Raw genomic sequence first — 21,153 nt, forward strand, 5'->3', positions numbered from 1 at the left:
GGGAAAGTGCTCAGGAGAAACTTGGTGTTTAATTCTAAGGCTTTGTTTTCTTACAGGAAATAGCCTTATAGCCTTCCCATATAGTTACAAAGTGAGATAATGCTTAACATGGAAATTGTGAAAGATGACCCAAGAACCCACTGTTTGCAAAAATACCCTTTAATTGCTGTAGTTTTGCTGTGCGCTCAAGGGAGATTGGTTGGTCTTTCTTGCTGCTTGGTCATCTCTGCAGCCCTGAATTGGGCCTCTGGGGTTCCTGCACAGCCAGGGAACGTTTCCATTATTTTCATATTATTTCTCTGCAACTGAGGCCAATGTTGTTGCAAATGACCTTAACTTCTTCAGTATTAGGTGAAACTTGAGAGGCATTAGGAGTACAGGACAGGGAAGATCTCCTGGGTTCTTGGGCCGGTTTCCTGGTCCAGCACGCACCCTTACGTAAACCTTTTCATCAGCTTGTTCAGAACAGAAGGCAGGAAATTGAAGCATGACGTACACCTGGAAGTGGTGTGCCGGGATCTTGCCGTGTTGTACGTATGGGCCCTAACAGAGGGACAGACACCTCGCTGAGGACTATCTTGCCCTGAAAAAAAGGGATGCAGAATCCAGCCCTGGAAAGCTTAGGGCAGAGTTTGCATGTGTTCCACCCTCAAGGAAGCGCAGGGCAGAGCCTTAGCTGATGGCAGGCTCTGTCCCCGCTTCCCAGCCCTGTTTTGTCGCATAGCAAACCCCAGTAGAGGTCCTGGTCTTCAGGTAGTGGCTCCTCAGTTGGAGAGGTCTCCCCAGCATCTGGGAGAGTGAAGGGAGGGACCTCGGTTGAGACGGTGAAGTTGGAGGGGGATAAGCCAGCTGCTCCTGGGAGTGGACCAAGTTTCTGGAGATGTCCTAGTCAGGGCAGGCCCTGAAGAGAGCAAGGCTGAAGGAGGAGCTACACAGAAAAAAGCAGGGCTTGGGAGGGGTTTAGTGGAAGACGAGTCCTCTTGGGGTTGCCAAACTTTGAAAGAAGGAACCGGAGCAATGGCAGCCCTCATCTCAGTGGTAGTCTTGAGCTGGTGCGAGATGTGGGAAGTGGTGTTTTGATCCAGCGAAGAACCAACTGAGCTCAAAAAGGTGCTGCATCGAGAGGGTGGTGGTAACCAGCTGCGAAGTCCTGGCCATGCTTTAAGGCGATGTCTGAGAAAGAAAACGGGGAGATGGGGGCATGGTGGTGGTGGGGATTAACTTTAACCTTTAAGATGTGAGGATCCATTCCTTTTTGGGCATGGAATTCCTCATCTTGATCTAATCCCTAATCCTTTTATCTGGATTCAGCCTCTGCACCCTGTTGGGTGCCATCCTGCTTACAGATCTGGGAGCCTTGGATGCTCTTGCACTCTGGGGCGGGGGGTGCAGTCTACCCAGTTGCTGTTTCCAAGATCTCAGCCTTCTCCAGGCATGACAAGGCTCTGGTGGTCTAGGGAAACAGAAAAGAGGTTCAGTTAGAGGAGGACCTTGTGTTAAGGCTGGGAAGCAGAGACAGGAGCCCAAGAGAGAGTTTTGGAGATTCCAAACCAAAAAACAAGTAAGGGAAGTGTATTGGGAGGGTCTCCCCTTTGCTAGTCCCGAGGCTGAGACGGTGTGTTAACCTCCAACTTCAGAGAGCAGGAGGTTTTTTTCCCTAAAGAAGGGAACCTCCCTTGGCTCCTCCAGTCCTGGGGGGCTGATCTTCACCTGCCGCTCAGGGTTCTGCTGAAGGAGCCTTCTCAGCTGCTCCAGGCTCCGGGCACGACGGTGCTTTTCGGTCAGTGGCTTGAGGGACTTTAAAGAAGAGGAGAGAATGTGAAGGCAAGGAGAGGGAGGGCAGATCTGTACCCCAGCAGGAGTAAGATGCACTGCCACCGGTGCCTTTTGCTGAGCAATTGCGAGTTGTGCTGGGCGGGGCGGGGGGGGGGGGGGGGGGGGGGGGGGGCTCTCCCTTTCACCAATACCGTGGTTTGACAAAAATTCACTTACTGATCACCGACGGAGGTTATTAATCCAATGGCAGAGCATGCAGAGAATTGCACAGAGGCCACAAGAAGGTATGTGCGCACAACCAGTGCTTTACTCCTCTTCCTCTGTCTTTAGACAAGCTGTGAGAAGCTCCAAGTTGTAAGCAGGTGCCCGAGTCTGTACATGCAGCACTGCTCTAACTGAGCTGCCTGAAAACAAGAACACCGGCGCAATCAGAAAGCCCACCTCTGTTACACCACCCTGACTTCAGCATTTAGACCACACCTATGTCTGGTTAATTTTTTTCCCATTACAGTTCCAAGTGAAATGGTTTCCTGTTAAAAGTAGACCACCTGCTGTATGGGGGCAAGGGGAAGGCCTGGGATGAGTCTCTTACGTTTCTGAGATGTCTGTGACAGCTCTTCCAGCAGGATGGAGAAAGAGAAGGTTGGATGTTCCCAACATGGAAGTCAAATGGCATTCGTTTAAGATGCGCAGGGCATGGTTCCAAGTCGTCCTTATCCATCCGATGGAGACAAAATCCGTTCTCACTCCTTCTCCCACAGCTGTCACCTTCAGATGGGACTAGTTGAAGCACCAAAGCAATGCAGTTCAGTGGTACTTCGGCATCTTGCTAAGGCGTAAGTAGAGCATCTGGAGTGAGACGGAGGGAGCTGCTGTGCTTAAAAGGGGGGGTGAGGAAGGGGAGGTGGGCAGAATGAGGTGGAGAGAGGCTGGAAACACTGGTGGAAAGACATGACAGAACCTCGGATGAGAGTGCATTAGCTACACACAAATAGAATAGAAACGTAAGGGGGTTGGTTTGCTGTATATTCAGTTTTCCATATTTGAAAATTTATCATGAAAGTAAGAGCCATTAGAGCTAGTGGGAACTTTGTCCTTAACTAGTTTTGTCGGAAGCTCTGTGCACCTTTCGCTGTACTTTTTAAAGCTTTGGAGAGTGAACACTGGGGAAATACAATGAGCCTGGGAAAGTTAACCTTGTGCCCATATTTGTAAACAGTAAATGAGATGCTATCTGCCAGCTGTAAACCAGGTAAACTGACATAAAGTCAAGCTAAGAGATGGAAAATGCATTAAATTTAAAAATAAAAAAGGATGTATCGGTTTTCATAATGTTCTCAATCTCACTTTCTTGAAATTGTTCCTGTCCAACAATAACACGTAATGTAGTATTTTCCGATTAAATCATGAGTTGGGTTAACAAAGGCACTACAGCAACCTAAAGTTAAAGGTTAAACCAGCACAAGGTATCTTACTTAGCCACACAAGACCATGCTCTGATTTGAGATAAATTAATCATTCAAACAACAAAAGGGCTGGTTTTACACATTTTAGTTCACTGATAGATTTCAAGTAATGAGGGGAAAAAGAGACCCCAGAATACAAAATTATTTCGAGTAGGATGCTGTTCTGAAACAAATGCTCATTAGTAACTTGATTAATGATCTGAAAGAAGATATTAAACCAGTGCTGATGAAGCTTTCAGAGGACCCAAGGAACGATGAAAGTGATAAATGATGGAAAAAGATGAGATGCGCAGAGCAGTCCGTAACTATTGGTGTGGTGGTTATTTATAAACAATAAGTATTTCTGGCTGCACTGAAGGCAGAAAGACATTCATCCGGGAACATAAAGGTGGTCTGTGCTCTTTCAAGATGGAGGACTGTTTTCTGGAGACTCTGGGGGGACTCCAAAAAGAATTAGGGGATCGGGAGACAACCAAGTACATGAATGGCACTTGCATAATTCTTCATCTGTGGAGATGGGTTACACTGGGATGCATTAGCCTGCATTCACCAAAAAGGGAGGTAAAGTTTGTCCCCTATATCAGAATAGTGAACCCATTGTGTGAAATCTGAGTATATGACACTAAAAAGGACACCAAAGATTAGGAGGACTCACGAAGGGAGCAACAAGGATGACTTGAAGCCTGGAGCCGCTGACTGGCACTACAAGATATCACGAGCTCAAGACTCTTGTGTCTGAGCTCATCCCGCTCCAGCAAGGGCTGGCATTACCTCTATGGGACTGAGGCTTTTGACAGTAGAGGGCTCTTCAACCTAGCAGAAAACCTGCAGCTACCTGATGATGGAACTGGAAATGAGATGCAGACCTTCACAGGAGAGCGTGATCATTAGAGCATACCTGGGGTTTCCAGCTCTCGCTACTCCAAAGCGAGATGGGGGTGTCTCAAAGAGAAGTTGGAGAGCGGGCACAGGAACGGGGTGAGGTAGCTCTTGGCCACTTGAGAAGCCAGAAGATGTGATTATACCTGTCCCTTCAGGATTAAAAATCTATGAATTGGAAAGGAAAGCAGACTGGCACAGTGCTGGACTGCAGGGGAGGGTGGGAAGGGGAAGAGACCTGGTGACTTGACAGGGACATCAAAGCACATGGGACCACAGAGCGAGCTGCAGGAAACGGAGTGGTCCATAGGGACAAGGGTTTGTTTGGGAAACAAACGTGCACTTCCATGGGGCAGGAGTGTAAAATTCCACAGGCAAATGCCACTCCTGTGGCACTGACTCCAGTGTAAGAGGACAACAGGAATTAAAATAGACCTCAATACAGGGCTGAGGTTAAAAATCACTTGTTTGATTTCGCAACATCTTTCTGCTTTCCAAAACACTCTTAAAAAAGGACTTTTTCAGCCCTGTCTTAAATGTAACTATTTTTTTCCTCCTGGGAATTTTCTTTTTTTTTTTAAAGACAACACTTCAAAAAGTGTCCCCATGGGGAAACTCGACTTAGGTTATTATTACTTCCCCTATCTCCTCACATCTGGCTGTTTTGGCTGGCTGGGTTTATAAATCATGAGAGCACTTAATACAAACTTGGCGGGGGGGGGAGGAGATACAAAGGAAAGGGAATAGAATAGACACTACCTATCTCCAACTGTTGATGCCATAACGATCAGAGATAAGCTGGAAGTAGAGATACTAGCCTCACAATACCCATCCCTCACTAATAAGAGAAAAGGAGATCAAAGGTTGCAAAAAATAAATACGTGAGTAAATAAATAAAACCCAGACACATTGGATGAGAGTATTGCGCAGGAGGATGTAGGTGGCCTTGAAGGTGTCAGTAAAAGCAAAGGGACTAAAGTTAGAAGCACAAAGGGACTAAAATCAGAAGCACAAAGGGACTAAAATCAAGACTTTCTTAGCTGTAAACTGGACCCTCTTTGATTATAAGCAGCAGAAAAGACGACAGACTCAGGATCACCAGTGAATCGTACAGTCACTGTAAGCACCTACCGAGGCATCGAGAAGACACACGTTGTCGGGAGGCATTTGTAGTAGCTATAGGTATGCGGTACTGTTACTATGCAAGATGCTGATCAGATTTCACCTGTGGGAAGAGAACTGGGCTCAATTTCTAGCCAAGAAAGCTTAATTCGAAGTGCAAATAAGAGCAAGCTTCCAGGATAGCCTACAAGCTACAGAGAGCTCACAACGTATGAGGGGGCTGGTTTGATTAGTTAAGCAAAGTGAAGTCTACACTCAAGGGAAATAAACACCAGGGAGGAAGAACAGCTTCAGCTAAAGCCACGCTGGCACAGGCACAAGAGAATATAAACTAGCTGTGAATCCATTTAAACTGGAAATTAGAAAAACTTTCTAACCACTACAGCAGTCAGGTTCTAGGGCAGCCTGCCAAGGGGACTAGTGGGGACAATAAAATTAACCAGTTTTTGGTTGGTACTTGAGAAGCTTTCACAAGGGATTATGAGACAGTACCGGTAAGAGATCACACTCAGTCACCAGAAGCCTCCTTCTCACTTCTGCTCCCACCAAACAGATCATCCATCTTCCCACATTCCAAAGCCAGTGCTAAATGCTTCAGCAGCAGATGCAGGGAAACCTGCAGGAGACAGGGCAAAGCCTCTCCAGAAACATTTTCTCTTGATCCGAAGGGGCTGTGGCTTCACTTGTGCCTCAGAGCAGGAGGGCGTAGAATTGCTTTTAACTCATGCACAAGTGCTGCAGTAATTTTGGACATTCTTGTTACCCATATAAGGGTCACGGCTCTTGAATCCAGCTGACATTTCGGTACCTATTGAATTCATCGCAACATGAATATAATTGCACATTGCACAAAGAATTTTTGCAAATGAACTCCTTTCACCAGGAGTGACAGAGCCTGCCACCAGCAGAGAAGGCAGACAGAAATCCAGCCCAGTTCTGCACTGCACCGGCAGGGATGCTCCCGGAAAACTGGAGCAGCCCTGAAAAGAAACACCCAAGAGGTGGGTGGCTGAGGAACTGGTAGAGAAAGCAGGTGGTTTTTTCCGAGTATTGCAGCTAAGCAGTGACTAGTACTAGGGAATGGGATGAGGAAAGAAGAGCCCTGCAGGTGGGAACACAGACAGACGCCCATGGAGAGGATGGCAGAGAGGGAAAGGGGTCACAGAAGGAAAATGAGCAGCTATTCTAGGGCATATAAAGGAGACAAGAAGGATGTCAGAGATCTGAGAGATGCGCTTGCAGCTGCTGACATGGACTGTGGGATTCTTCCAACTACTCTACCTTCCTCTGCAGAGCCAGGCCCTCATCCCGGGGGGGCTGGTCCAGCCGTGGCAAGAGGCAGGCACAACCCTCCGTGGCTGCTGTCGGCAGAGAGCCTGTGCAAGAAGGTACGGCCCTGCGGGAAGCAGACCGGGACACCCATCCATCTGGGTCAGTTCACCCAACAGACCAGGCTGTCAGGCACCCACCTTCCACAAAAAAGCCTTCGGAGGGGAGGGGAGGGGAGGCGAGCGAATGCCCCATCGAGCAGAGGCGAGGCACCCCCACATGAAGCTCGGGGAAGCACACGGCCCCACGCACAGATACTCTCATACGCACCAGCCCTCCTGTTTGTCAAAAAAACCCCCAAACAAACAAAAACCAAGCCCTTATATGCCTCATTTGGGGGGACAGAGGCAAGGGTGGCCTCAGCAACCCCCATAAACAAAATGTTGGCTCCCTTTGAGGGGAGCCCTGCTGAGGGCCCTAAGCAGAAAGACCACCTCTACCTTCACAGGTCCTCCAGCACAAACCACTGGAGGATGGGGAGAACCTCGGACAAGTCCTGCAGGGCGCTTGCCTGGCTGTTACGCTTCTCCCCACTCACCAGGTACCGACAGGCACCACCACAGACACTGGGCTGCTGGCACCATGCTGTCTGACGCCCCCACCACCTTCAAGAAGGGGAGCAGTAAGCTCCCCACAAGAAATCGTGCTCCTAGTAATGCAATAAGAAGAATTACCATCATTAACCCCAATTCCCAATAAGAATCCATGGTTACGTCTCAGCACAGGGCGGCTGGCAAAAGTCAGACATCAGCGACAGAGCCATTCAGGTCCTGTCCTTCCTCCTCCCTTTCCTGAATCCAGATGTCCAAGCCCCACATGTGAGACCCAAAGAGGGATTGCAATGAATCACTGTGCAAGAGTCATTACATTTCCCATGCTAGGGCTGGCAGATCTCCTGCTCCTCAAGACGGGACGAACACTTCTCCATACCCTCTCTTCTACAATCCCCTAAACCTCATTCCTTTGTCAAGGCTTAGGGTGTTGTGTGTCCAGGTATTTCTGTTCTGCTCTACTCAGGGTCTGTTTTCTCAGTCTTTTCTTTGGGGAAAAAACAGGGTTAAAACACAAAGACATTTAAAATTAAAATGAAAATTTATAATAAGAATGCTCAGTACTTATCTCACGCTTGCCATCTTCAAAGTGATTTACAAATGTTAACTAATTAATTAATCTTCACATCCTCTCTGACTGAAATTCAGAGTCACGGCTGAAGTGAGCAGGAAAATAAAAAGCATGGTTTTCAGGTGAAGGGCAAAGGGAAACCTATGCTCCTGCCCGCTGTTTGCCATCCAGCAAGGCAATTTGTAGCAGTATTTTCATTCTGCGCTGCACACCTCTCATTTATTTTTCAGTCATACCAAAGGTCTGAAGTAATTTTATCTGCTACCTTCTGCTTCTTTTTTCTTAATGGAGGTCTTAAAAGGTGTTCCCTTTGAAAAGTAAACAAAACAGAACACTTTCAGAGCTGTGCAGGCGCCCCTTGATCAAATACGCTTAATCCCAAGCTCTTCTGTAATCCACAACACAACTGGCCTCAAGAGGGACAAATAAGAGAATGGGAAGGGGGAAGCAAGGCCTACAGCTCCGCTTGGCAAACGCCGCTACCAGAGAATTGAGCTGAGCCTCGGAGAGGGGGGCAAGCCCGATGCCACAAAAAGTTATGGCACGACACAGGCAGACTCGCACCGGCTGTGATTTAGCCGTGAGGATCCAAGCCCGGGGCTTCAGCACAGCCTAGGGCTGCTGTGGTGAGCCCCCCCGGGACCCCGTGTTGGTCCACACTCTGGTTGCTGTCACCCATGCATGGGGTTTTTTTGCCCACAAGACCGATGCCAGCGTGTGTACGGAGGTCAGGCGCTGCTCTGCCTTGCCGTGTGCCGCGCAGGATGCTCACACAAGTGCATCACCTTCGACCCGCGTGGAGCTCCCAGTGCCGGCTCAGGGATGCTTCCAACTCCGCTCCCGGGATCTGCAGCCTGGCTTTAAACTGTGGCTTCAGGGTGTTTAAAAAGACCCTTTGTGCCCAATAGCCACAACATGGTTAAAGAGAGTAAAACCCAACAGGTCAGAGAGGAGCCAAGACACTTGGGACAAAGAGCTGTTGCGGCTGCTCTTCCTAAGCGACAGCGGGACTCTTGCAGGGCACAAATACCCTCCTCCATTACTGGTCACTTCAGCTCTCCCTGGAGGGGACGCCGGTCCAGCCCAGCTCCCGCCGGACCTCGGCCGGCTGTTAGGACACACGCTTTGTCCGGCTGCTCAGCTCCATCCTGAGCCCGTCCCCACTCCTTTGCCTCACACCCCAACAGCTTTGCAAGCGGCTCCTCTTTCCAAGGGCGTGAGGTGCCAGACATTTGGCAGGTGCTCAGGACTTGCCAGGTATCACCTCCCCTGTTGGCATCTCGGTCCCAGACTAGCTCTTCCCAGGGAGCGGGAGAATCTTGATGCGCACAGACATCATTGCTTTGCGCAACCGCAAACGCAGCGAGCGCAGTGACTTTCCTCACCGAGAGACAGATGAAGGTGATGTGATGCAGCGGGAGGAAGGCTCAAGGTAATTTAAACATAAGCTGGAAGCGTTGTCACAACCCCTCCCTGCAACTTACAGAAAACGGGACTCGTCAAGTAGATTTCCTATTGCTGCAAATTAGTCAGACCTCCCTCGGTGGGTTGAGACAAGCCTGGCTCAGCTGGCCCCTTATGCGCTCCTGCAGCCAGATTTGCATCTCTCCTCTGGACAACTTCATGCCAAACCTCTCCTTTTCGGAACTTCTGTTGCCAGACGACTACAGCTAAGGGGCTTGATGCCTCAGGGCACAGGATAGGGGAAAGGTGTGGGGCTGCCCTAGCTCTTGGAGACCTCAGCCAGTGACAGCAGTCTCCCCGGCACACCTCGGCACATCCCTGCCCTGTGACCTTACGCACAGGGAAGGAAGCTGCTTGAAAGTTTTATGAATCCATGGATTCAGGTGACAGGGGTTTCCCACTGAAAGTTAGTGCTGCATTACAGCAGTCCAGAATTAGCAAGACAGCAATATTGCACAAACCAGCATTTTGTGGTGTTCAAGTATGGAGATGACATCGCACCTCCCTACCACTAAAACAAGCACGGCCTCACCCCCCCGCCAACAAAGCTTGCTCCCACCTACACTGCCTCAGCTCCAGCTCTCGTCTGACCCAGAACAAAATTCACCCAGGCCAGGGAGTTGAAAAAGCCTCCATGTAGACAAAGATCAGGACTTTCCCTTGCTGGATTAATTTTTTGGCAGTTTGCTTATGCCCAGAAACCCAGGTTCAGGGAATCAAATTTTAGCATTGGCACAAGGAAAGAGACAGAACTAAGCGGGGGTGGGAGTCACGGTGTCAATCTACATTTACATCAGCGTACAGCACCGTGGAACAGCAGTGTGACACTCACATCCATCTGACTCGGCTTCAAGCCAGCCTTGAGGATGCATCCTCTGAAGAATCTGAGGGTGTTTTCTGGGCATCTCGCAGGAGTCAATTTCATTAAATTTTTTTTTTTTTTTTTTTGACCAGACTCCAACATCACCCAAGAATGGCTCAAGCAGTGTCTATACTATGAAAACTCACCCAGATGGGCATTGACTCTCTTACCTTTAACTGTCAGACAAGTCCCCACATCACTTTCCGTTTTGTCCAGGATCACGGGCACGTAGTATTGACACAAATGTGAACTTTTTCCTCAGTCTCTGCACCTTCCTCTGAGACTACCTGAAAAGCACCTCTTTTGAATGTTCCAGATGCAAATCAATCACACAAGAAACTCTTTAAGTAAGATTTATCATTCTTTCCTGCTTTATGGACTCTCGTCCCCATAGAGCTACCGTGGCACTACCCTCTGGAAAAGGAAGTGAGTATTTTGAGGTTATTCCACCCAGAAACGGGACAGAGGCTCTCAATATCACGACTTACTTTAGAACATCCAGAATCGGTATATCAGACAAAGAGACACCACCACAGGAGCACAAGTTTGTATAGATATGTCCATAGATCTGTACTTTTATTGTTTATATATATTTATAATATATTTATATATTTTTAAAAGAATCCCTTCAAAAACTACCCTCCCACCTAGCAAAACAAAGATTAAACAATCAAAGATGGCAGCTGCATCCTGGAGCAAAGTATCCCAGGGGTCTCATAGAGCCAAAATGATTGCTGAGCACCAGCGCACTTTTCCCAAGCTTCTGTGATGCCCTGTGGGTGCAAAGGTGACTGACAACAGTTTTATGGCTCTTTAAATTGACCTGTCAGTAGACAGGGAGAGAGAAAGACATGGCCGTGGCGATGGGGGCTTGAGCAGTAGGGGAAACGGCAACGCATACAGCTGGAAGCTTAGAGTGTGAAATGCTTTGATGAAAAGGAGGGAGACACTGCCTGGAAAGTCAGTAATGAAGATGGGAAAGAGAACAAACATGCAGGAGAATTAGGTGGCAAGATGGATCTTGGGGAAGAGCTCAGAAGCATCACACTTGGGACCCTTGCTACCCCTCCATCCCCCAGATCTCTTCCTCTCACCCTCCCAGTTGTGAAGGGAGATCCAACTAGTTTGATTTAGACCAAATCTTCGCACTGCCCCGGAGCCTGTGGAGAGAGGGGGGGGGGGGGGGGGGGGGGGGGGAAGAAACAAACCCAATTCAGAGTGGGCACTCAGGCTCATCCCCGACTTCCTTTTCTAAACACGCACAAAGACAAAGAAGAGTGGCCGACATTCTTTGCAAGAGGGGAACACAAGGAAGGCTTATGAACTCTGCTTCAGACCAAGAGCCGCAGAGATTTCCCCTCACATTCACAGCAGAAATGCTCAGCTGGGACTACATCTCTGACCACCCCCTGTCCAGGGAGCAGACCCCTGCACTCAGTAACCTCATTGCTCCAAAACAGGGCTCCCCTCAGTTCATCTCCTGAACACACACACACACACACACACACACAGAGGGGCTCTTTTCGTTTGCCCCCACTCCTCACCCTTTGGCTTTGGAAGTTTTCTTGCTCGCCTGGCGCTGGTTGGTGCCAGGGGCCGGCTCCCTGAGCTCTGTTAGGTGCTGTTCCGGGTCTTGGGATGTGGCTGCTGCAGCGGCTGCTGTTGTCACTTTAATGGTCTTCTTCAGGTTTGCCACCTGCAACAGCAGAAAAGCAAGAACCAAGAGATTTCCCAACGTTTTTAGTTCGTTTTCATTTTGTGGTGGGTTTTTTTTTTTTTTTTTTTTTTAAAAGCAAGCCCTGGAGTGAAGAGCTGCAAGCTCAGGTCAAACAAGAGAGCTAACAGCTGTCCAGCCCCCTGCGCTGCAGGGGAGCGTTAAGCTGATTTAGGACTCTTCTTCAGGCACAGCCCCCTGGGGGGGTCTGGCCTAGGGAAAAGGTAATGCCTCACTTGAGCACAGACTGTAACAACCACAGGGTACTGGTTCTAGTTATTTTAAAGTGAGGGGCACTGGCTGCTGCCTCCTCAACCCACTCACCTCGCTCTCTATCTGCTGCTTAAGTGCCAGCTGTTGCTCTTTATGTTGGTTGGCTCTGCTAACCTGTTCTTCAATGCCCGACAAGACAACCTCGCAGCCCTGGCACCTGGAGACAAAACGCAGAACTGAACAGGCCAGGTAATTTACACAGCATAGAAAGAAATGTGAAAGATGACAGATTTCAACTCTAGCAGCCAAAAAGACCGGAAGGTGACAGCTACACCAGGCAGGGAACACACAGGAGCAGGAGTCCAATGTAATAACGTAGTGATGGGAGGGGGACAAATAACAGAGCGATACTAGGTTAGGAACTACAGATACATACTCAGCAAGCCTCCTGCCAGCAGTGAGGACCGTGCAAACATTGCTGCGGTCCCGTCACCCTTCCAGCAACAAAGAGGGGAATTTGGAAAATTATTTTGGAAAACTACTTTCCGCTGGAGTTTGGGAAAGGGGATCGAGTAGGCCACCTCACAACGCTACCCCCCGGCGACACACAGAGGATCCGGGGAAGCCACCGGCCGCTCCTGCAACCTTTTTTGGGTGTTAGTATTGGGGGCTTCCTCCTCACCACTCCTGCAATGTGCGGGTGATGGTGCTTAGCTCCTCCCTCCGGATGTCCCTCCCAATGCTGTAATCCACCTCCAGGCGCTGGTTCCGCTGATCCAAGCTCCCTCGCAGCACATCTGCATACACAGCCTCAATCACGAGGTCCTCCAGTTGCCGGACGTTCTTCAGCTGTAACTGCTCCAGCAGCACTGAGTAGGGGATGCACTGTGGAAACACGACGGTAACTAGCACGAGGTAATCCCAGCGGAAGGAGAACTTGGGGAAAAATAGGGCCACTACCTTGATCTTGGCAGCCAGAGTGACGACTGACAGGTGCCTCAGCTTGTTCTTCTGAGCCTCTGTCAAGGGAGGGAGGTTTGCTGCTTCAGCTGTCGTCAGGGGAAAGAACAGGGTATAAGGATTTACGCCTCATTTTCCATTTCCCATCCCCGCGCAGCACCATCTGCGCCATGCCCGTTTCTTAAAGCGTCTGCACACCAATCCCCCAAGCGATGCTTCGTCTTGCCAAGCCATCCCCATCAATTCTCAGCTTAAAGGACCTTTTCTGAGCAGCCTTTCCTCCCCTCGGCCTCAAGTCATCCTCTCTAGCTGTCCCGCGCCTTATTTATGCAGGTCTGCAGGTCCCAGTGGATACCTAAGTCTTTCCCCTCGCCCCTCAAAAACGTCTCTGTCAAGATGTTCTTGGAAATGCCCCACGCAGCCGGCAAATGGCAGCATTAATTACTGCCAGGTACTCCAGCGGTCTCGGCCCCAAAGCGCAATTACGCATCTGTCGGGCCGTAGCGACGGAGGCACGGCTCTTGCTGCAAAAGGGGGCTGCGGGCAGTTTGGGTGAGGGTCTGCAACATCTCGGGGCTCCAGCACCGAGGGACCGCCGTCACGGGGAGGGGAAAGGGGTCCCCGAACCGCCTTCCATCCCCGGGGCCCGGTCTCACCCAAGTAGTCCGCGTAGGTACCGTAGGCGAAGATGGTCAGGAGCCGAAAGACGGGGGAAAATTCGCCGTCGGCCAGCTGCGGGGACACAGGGTCAGGCTCCATCACCCCCCGGCCCCGGGGCCGCGGGCAGGGCCCGGCGGGCCTACCGACCCCGGGGCGGGGTGGGAGAGGGGTGGGAGGCCGCGGGGGCCGGGGCCCGGTCCCGGGGCCGGTCTCACCTCCCGGACGGCGGGCATGTCCAGCAGCTCCCCGAAGACGTAGATGCCCGGGGCCTCCAGCACTTGGTGGATGAGGCTGGCGAGGGCGGCGCCGCGGGCCGCCTTGGCCAGCAGCAGGAACTGCTCCTGGCTCTGCCCCGTCACCTTCCCCTCGGCCGCCATGGGACCGCGCCGCGCTCGCCCGCCCACCCACCCACGGACCCCCACGGAGACCCCGGCCCCGCCGCCGGCCGCCTCAGCCGCCACCCCGCCCCGCCACAGCTTCTCTATGGCACCGCCGTCGCTAGAGCGGCGGCTTCCGGGTAGCGTTAACTACCCGACTCCGCCGCGCCTTCCTACCGGATTGGGGGAGGCGGCGCTAACACCCGCCTCCGCCTCTTTCCCTATTGGCCGGTTAGAGAGACCAGCGGCGGGGCAGGGTTTGCCGCCAGGGCGCCCCCAGCCGGTTGGGGTGTGCGTGGCCGGGCGGGAGCGGCCTGCCGCCGCTTTCCCCGCCGGCCGAGCGCCCGGACCGGCACCGGCACCGGCACCGGCACCGGCACCGGGACCGGGACCGAGACCGGGACCGGCACCGGGCTCTCCCGGGCCCGGCAGGCGGGAGGCAGGCCCACGCCGGGTGCCCGCCGTGGCCCGGCTTGGCCTGACCTGACCCGGCAGGTGGTGCTGAGGCCCGGCGCGGCGGCCATTACCTCACCCGCCCGGGGCCCAGCCTCGGTGTGTCCCCGTCGTCCCCGTCCCGCGGGGCCCCGGGTAGGGCCCGCAGACCCCGGGGGTTCGGGTCCATGGGCCTCCAGCGGCCGGTCGGGCCTCGGGCCTTGGGGTGCAGCCGGCCCCGGGGTTAACGGTGGCCACCGGTTCGTCACCGGCTCCGGCCACGCTGGTCACAGGTCAACGGCCAGCCCTCGCCTTCGCCTTTTCCCACCGCTTTTTTTCCAGCCTCGTCCTGCTCGCCGACGGCACCTACGCGCTGGTCTCGTCTTCTTTTGCCACCCGCCTTCCATCAAAAACTCCCCGCAAAATGTGCCTAACAGTGACGGGCGCCACGCGAATATCCACGTATTTATGGCTCTTCCCGTACATTTCAGTGAATACTCTTTACCCCTGCAAAGTTTACGTCAAAATAACTGGTGAGAAAACATAACGCCGCTATATGGCACAGCGTTCTTCGTATTTCAGTATTATGTTCTGTAAGGACCACTCCAGAATTAAAAGAGGTGCACAGAATACCTTGCGTGTGCCTACACGTCGCTCTCGTCTTTGCTCGGCTTTCACACCATTAAGATCTCGCTATTTTGGGCGGCGTTTGGGGGATATGTAAATGTAAGAAATCTTATGTTGCAAAGCACCGTACTTATGTATTTAAACTATGCATTTTTTAAATCCCTGTGTGCACCCCCTCCTCTACTGCATTAATTTTGACGAAAAAAATTGCTTTACTATCTGCTGAATCATTAACCATCGCACTTGTCAAGAAATGCGTCCCTGATGCAGGCAGGGTATGGCCATAAAAAGGTAGTTTAAACACTCCACAAGGATAGAAATGTTTATGGTATGCTTTAAGTATCAATTCGTGGGCAAATGAGTCAGTGTAATGCGATCAGGAGGCATCACCGAGGGCACGCTTCCCCGTTTTAGGTGAAAGAGCTGTTTTTATGACGATGGGACTAAAAAGTGAGGGTCATTTTGGAAAAAACCTTCATCGCTCTTCTTGTCTTGTATAAATCATGTGGAGGGTGGAGGTGAGTTGCGAGGGGGACTGGGAGGAGCGCAGTCCGCAAACACTCCTTTCAATAAGCAGCATTAAGCTCTTTGGCCAAGAGTTTCCAATCCGGCACCAACTTCCTCATGGCTGGCTTCTTTCGAAGTCAGGGAGGTTTTTCCCTGAAAGCAAAGGAGGCAACAAATTGATGGGAGCCCAATATAGTCTGTGCAGGCAACACAGTTTTAGCGTGTTAAAATCTTAGCGCTGTCAAGGTAAGTTTGCACTCCAGCACGTGGTTGCCCGCAAGGGAATCGGTCTTCAGCTCGGTCAGTTTCGCAGGTATTAAAGGCAGTTGACTTGCACCTTGCCAGGCTTCTGTAAGCATAACATCTTGAAATAAACATAACATCTTGAAATCTTTGTCTGGGTAAAGTCTAAGTTTGTTAAGGTTTTACTTACCAGTATCAGCAGCTCTCTTCTCATCACTTGCTTTGACTCCAGTTCTTCTCACGCAGCTGCTGTGGCTGAGTCGTGGAGAAGGCTCCTTTGGGGTACTGTACTGCTCCAAACGCAATTGTAGAGCTGGAAGATACAACCCGTGGCTGCCCTGGGGAGTTAGGTCATGGCGTCTCCCAGTGAGAGGCTGCTCCGAGCTCATTTGAACAGCCACATGTATTGTCCCTACCCCTTCTCAGGGTCCCTTCAGTCCCTGAGACCCTTCAGTGCTTGGTCTCCACGCTGAGGCTACTGACAGAAGGAGGGAGCAGTGCAGACAGCGGTGGTCGGTGTGGAAAACTGAACTTCTAACGCTAGTGGCCATGCCACTAGAATTAAGTGGACGTCACTCAAAACTAATTCCAGGCAGAAGGAGCCAAACACCTCTGAGTGCCTGGGCCAGGGAGGCAAAGAGGTGCCCTGACAGGGGAAGGCACCCAGACCCTCAGTCCTGTGCCGGTAGAGCACGTTTTCATTCACGTGCTCTGATGTCCCCTTAGCTTTGGGATGTCTCAGTCTCATTTGGCTCAGAAATCTGGAGCTGAACAAAGAGGTTTCTCTGGTCAGCTTCCGTTGGCGTGGGCGCAGTCAATCATCTCTCCTAGAAAAGTGCCCCGGAGCCACCGGTTCAGGGCATTGTCAGAAGCTGTCCTGCCCCGGGTCCTCGGTGAAGGAGGTGGTAAGGAGCATCTCCTGCACTCGGTCAGGTAAAACGTGACCGAGACACATTTTACCCAACAGACACGTCTTCAGGACAGGCTGAAGATCACGGTGGCCCAGGGAAGCAGGGAAAGGCTATGAATCTGTATTCTCAGAGCTAGCAAAGCCTGGGCTTCTTCATATATCAGGATTAAAGGAGAAGCAGGGCTTGTAAGGTTGGGTCAGAGCTGTGAAGGCAGGTTACAGGGCAGTATTAATAAGAGGAGTATCTCCTTCCTACTTTTCCCTCTCTGTTTCTGTATTTAGGTCTGATTCACCATAGCCTTACACCTGCTGTATTCACTTACACCAGCGCAGAGCGCATTCAAATCAAGTTCAGACGTAACCCTGCTGATTCGTAGTGTTTTATTACTCTCTTCCCCACCCCCTCGCCAGCTCCTTCCATCTCAGTTTTATCTCTCTATCGATCTGTTTCTCTCACACTCTCTGACACGCTTGCTGCCTTTCATTATTAGCCAGATAAAGCCAGGCAGCCGGAGCATCCTAGCTACATGGTGCTCTCTCTGTCCTCCTCCTCCACTCCGATCCTGAGGTCCTACATCCTCTGTGCCGAGTCCCCACGTTTTTGTCTGCTCCTTCTTTGTCCTGCATAGAGCTAAAACAAGGGCAAAGACCAGAAAGTTCTTTGAATGAATCGGATCCTGAGCGATCCGAATGAGAAGGTCATCGTCTTCCTAAAAGACGCAAACCCCTGTGAGAGTGCACAGTGACATCCCCATAACTTAGCAAAGTCTCTGCCTCGTCCCTAGATCGGGGTGCCGGGTGTTGAGATTAAATTCCAGACTCCTGGAGTCATTAACTCCCATGCTTTCACTTTGTTCACAAAGCAAACGCCTACCTTTATGGTCACAGGGAGACTGTGAAATGTGATTTTCATGTAACCTAAAGAGTCGGAAGTAGGAGGCGAAGAATGCAGATGAAAGCAAGGCTTTACAACATTTCATAATTTTACGATAAATCTCGTGACACGGGGAGGTTCTGCGTTGTTATTTCTGAATGTTTGGGATTTCTAATTCTCACTGTAACCACCCCTGGCACCATCTCTTTCTTCTGATCTCGCTCTGATCTTTCCAGAAAGAAACCTCCATTCTCTTTGTACTGTAGATCCACCTTCTTTCCTATGCGCTCACTGTCCCACTTTAAAGCCTGGAGAGCTGTACTGTCTCATTCTAGGTTGTTTCTCTCTTCACCACCGCAGAATCCAAATAACTTGTCAAAGCGCTGATGATATTTTTTCCCCAGCCCTTCTCCAAACATAGCTAGGGTCACATCTTCTGATTTTTCACAACTGTGTGTAACACAGACTCCGAGACAAAAACACTGTAAGGACAAAGGAGGCTGGGGTGAATCGCTTGGATACCAACACGATCCAGAAGGCTTTTAACCCTAGAACTTGTGCTGGGCTAATGCACACAGGGTCCTAAGACCCATACCTGGTTATGCCTAAAGACAGCCCAATATCAGCCGCTTACAGAGGAGATTAAAAAGTGAGTAACTGCACGGTAACTCTTCCTCCGATCTGCTCTCACAGCCCTCAGGATTTTGCAGACCAGGAACTGTCTTCCAGACAGGCCTTTGGTCGTGATTCAAAGACTCCAGAAGAGAGAGGATCTTGCACTTCACTTGGTAGTTTGTTCCTGTGATTAATCACTCTCCAGTGACTGGCTCGTGTTATTCTCTGCCAGAATACCTGGTAGACTTTCCCCTAGGAAGGAAGTGATACTGCAAGCAAATCATGTCTCATTCTGCTTTTTGATACATTAAACAGGTTGACCTCTTTAAATTACTGAGATCTCCAGCCTTCGGATCACCTTTGATTCAAAGTTATTTTTAAAATATGGAGCATGAAGCAGTGTACAGTTTTCCAGCATGGGACTTACCCAGACACAGAGAGAGGTTTAATCATCTCCTCACTTTGCTTCCTTACTTCTGTCTTTGCACAGCCAGGGATCACTCCAGATCCATTGCTGCAGCCTGGCCCACTGGCCTTATGTTGGGTTTTCTGCCCGTTACGGTCCCTAAATCCTTTTCAGATCACCTCTTTTCAGGACTGGAAGTTGTTCTTTGTAGATTCGGACGTTTTTTCCTGCTCATGCCTGTACAATGAGCTCTCGACTATCCTGTAAGAAGTTTCATGAGAACGACCACCTTACCAAATGCAGTAGGTCATTCTGTGCTGGTCCCATCCTCATTATTTTTAACACTCTAACAATATTTGTGTCCCCAGTAAATTGTGTCAGAATGAGCTATATCTGCTCATCAAGCACTGAATAAAATGGTGAGTCATACCTGACCCAGGACTTGTTCCTGGGCATCCACATAGAAACACTGCCACTCAACGGTGGGCTTCCAGGGATGACCTCCTTTGTGTTTGCAGGTCGTTAAAAGGAGTTAACCAGCTCACTTAACCTCCTGCTCTGTTAATATTGCATAATGCTATTTTTCTCTCATCAGCATGCTTTGGGGTATTAATGCTTCCAGAAGCCTGGATAGATCTAAGGCGTCACCTTTTCCAAACAAACCTGTAGTCACATCAAAGACTGACAAGAACAAAACAAGTTTATGCAGCAAAATCGGTTTCCTCCAAATCGGGCTGATTGGCATTAACTGGAGAATCTCATATCAGCTCTTTGTTGCTTTGCCTAGAAACTTTCAGGTCTTCTGTTTGCTCTTTACAAATACTGGCAGGGCATAGCTCTCTTCCAGTCTTCTGGGATGTCTCTGATATTCCAGAGCTTATTAACCAGTTGTTCAGTGAGCAACAGGGCTGAGGAAATCGGGTTCTCTATGGACTTGTTTCCTATATGTTCTGTACTTCCCACGACTGTACCTTCAACCAGGGTATCTTCATGACACGCTTTCCACAGTCTGCCGCATCCGTGAGTCCCTTCCCCTTGGTCTATACCCTATGTCGCTGGGCTCCTCCTCCACCCCTCTCTAACATGCACAGCTTTCCCAATATTTTCTGCTTAATTCTTTTGGCCTGCTGGCTGTCCTGCTCCGACCTGTGGGGTTTTGCCCAGCAGCATGGCTGCGGGCTCTCTTCCAGTACAGGCACCGAGAGCATCTCTCTCCTCTGTCAGGCTGTCGGTTTTTATACAACTTACTGGAGCTTATTTACCTTTTAGACTCTGGTTCTTTTGTCAAACCTATGGCAACTAGCAGACAGACAGACAGACAAAGTTCTGCAGATAGCAGGGCAACCACATGGGTCTCTCTGCCCTTAGGAAACAATGCTAAAAACAGCAGCAGTGGGCTGCTTGGCCTCAGGACTCTTGGGTGTAAATGATCTGTACGTGATGATTTAAAAGTGACTCTGCCAGACAGAAATAAAAGCCTCATACCCTTCCCAGGTATGGCCAGGCAAGGAGGTACTTCATTGTCCTCACATGACATACACAGATCCTGGTCCAAATCCTGGCCAAACTGAGATAATTTTTACATTTCCATCTTCTTTCCATCACCACATCACCCTCGTCTTAACACCTTCAGAGTAATACTTTAGACTGAGCGTCACTCTCATGTCATCTTTCCACAGCTACCCAACTGCTCCTCCATCAGCCCACCTGATTCCATCTCTCCCCTCAAATTTCCCTGTAATTTTACGTTAGCTTTCCTTTGAGCCCACCCCATCCAGAGTACCTCCAGTTCCCGCTCTGCTTGTCTAAACCTGTGCTCCAAACAAGCTGTTCCCTTTCTATCACGTAAGAGAGTGACATCAGGCCTTGCGCTCGCTGTTCCCATCACCTCGATGGCTTTCCTGACTCCCCCCCCCCCCCATCTCCCAGGGTTTCCCTGGTCCCTACGACATCCTCCTCCTTGTCCTCTTGCCTATCTCCGGCTCCTTTTGCTTCCTTCCATAGTTTTGCTCTTCAGGGGGATTTTCAGTGTTTGCGTCATTTGGATTTTCGCCCTTTAACTGACCTTTCCCCGGTTGAAATTTCTCATCTGTTTTGTGCTTCCCAATTATACTAAACACATTCGTCAGGATTTGAAAAGGTCAGAAAGAGCCCATGTGGCTGATGTAGCCCCTTCCAGAGCTTTCCACCCTCCGCTGCCCCCAGGGTGAGAAGGCAGGAGGAGAAGCGCAGAGAGCAAGGCAAGCCGCACGCCGGCTCGTGCCGCACCGCCGTGTCCCCGGCCACGTCTGTACAGGTGGTTTCTTGGGATGCGTGTGCGAGGGCTCGCTGAGCGAGCTTTGCACAGATCATTTGTACCAGTCCCGGGAGGGCTAGAGATGAAAAGGCTGGAGAACGTGACGGAAGCCTGGATAATCTCTGACATAAAGCCCCGTGTACGTGAAGGGGACAAAAGCCGGGGGGCTCAGCCGTGCGCACGCCTGTTGACACACAATGGCACTGCATCTCACACAAACCCAGACCCCCGGCAGCGCCGTCCTCCCACGCCCCGACCTCCCAGCGACCATAAGCCTTAACACGACCGCAGCCCCGCGC

At 50.7% G+C, this 21,153-nt stretch overlaps 1 protein-coding gene and 1 long non-coding RNA gene across 15 annotated transcripts; both read right to left on the reverse strand.

The window, feature by feature from the left end:
* Positions 1-143: 143 nt before the first annotated feature.
* COPS7A (COP9 signalosome subunit 7A) lies at positions 144-14,047 on the reverse strand. Of its 14 annotated transcripts, none has more exons than XR_005932772.1 (12): positions 13,783-14,047; positions 13,564-13,639; positions 12,908-12,996; positions 12,630-12,832; positions 12,059-12,164; positions 11,565-11,716; positions 11,115-11,180; positions 10,191-10,307; positions 5,736-7,610; positions 2,369-2,714; positions 1,711-2,180; positions 144-1,453 (listed from the first exon to the last, which is right to left on the reverse strand). XR_005932772.1 is itself a non-coding variant. In XM_030019443.2 (8 exons), the coding sequence occupies exons 1-7, from the start codon at positions 13,942-13,944 to the stop codon at positions 11,141-11,143; spliced, it is 828 nt and encodes a 275-aa protein (XP_029875303.1). In that variant the 5' UTR covers positions 13,945-14,047; the 3' UTR covers positions 10,580-10,793; positions 11,115-11,140. The 14 variants fall into 14 exon arrangements, 2 of the variants coding, with proteins under 2 accessions (XP_029875303.1, XP_029875302.1); XR_005932773.1 differs by having other exon boundaries at positions 1,711-1,797; positions 1,993-2,714; XR_005932776.1 differs by having other exon boundaries at positions 144-1,173; positions 1,345-1,453; positions 1,711-2,714.
* A 1,264-nt stretch (positions 14,048-15,311) lies between these two features.
* LOC115343920 lies at positions 15,312-17,208 on the reverse strand. Its single transcript, XR_003924335.1, has 2 exons — positions 15,944-17,208; positions 15,312-15,859 (listed from the first exon to the last, which is right to left on the reverse strand). It is a non-coding gene; the product is annotated as an uncharacterized LOC115343920 (long non-coding RNA).
* Between the last annotated feature and the right edge of the window lie 3,945 nt (positions 17,209-21,153).

Source organism: Aquila chrysaetos, chromosome 7, assembly GCF_900496995.4.
Source record: "Aquila chrysaetos chrysaetos chromosome 7, bAquChr1.4, whole genome shotgun sequence".
NCBI lineage: Eukaryota > Metazoa > Chordata > Aves > Accipitriformes > Accipitridae > Aquila > Aquila chrysaetos.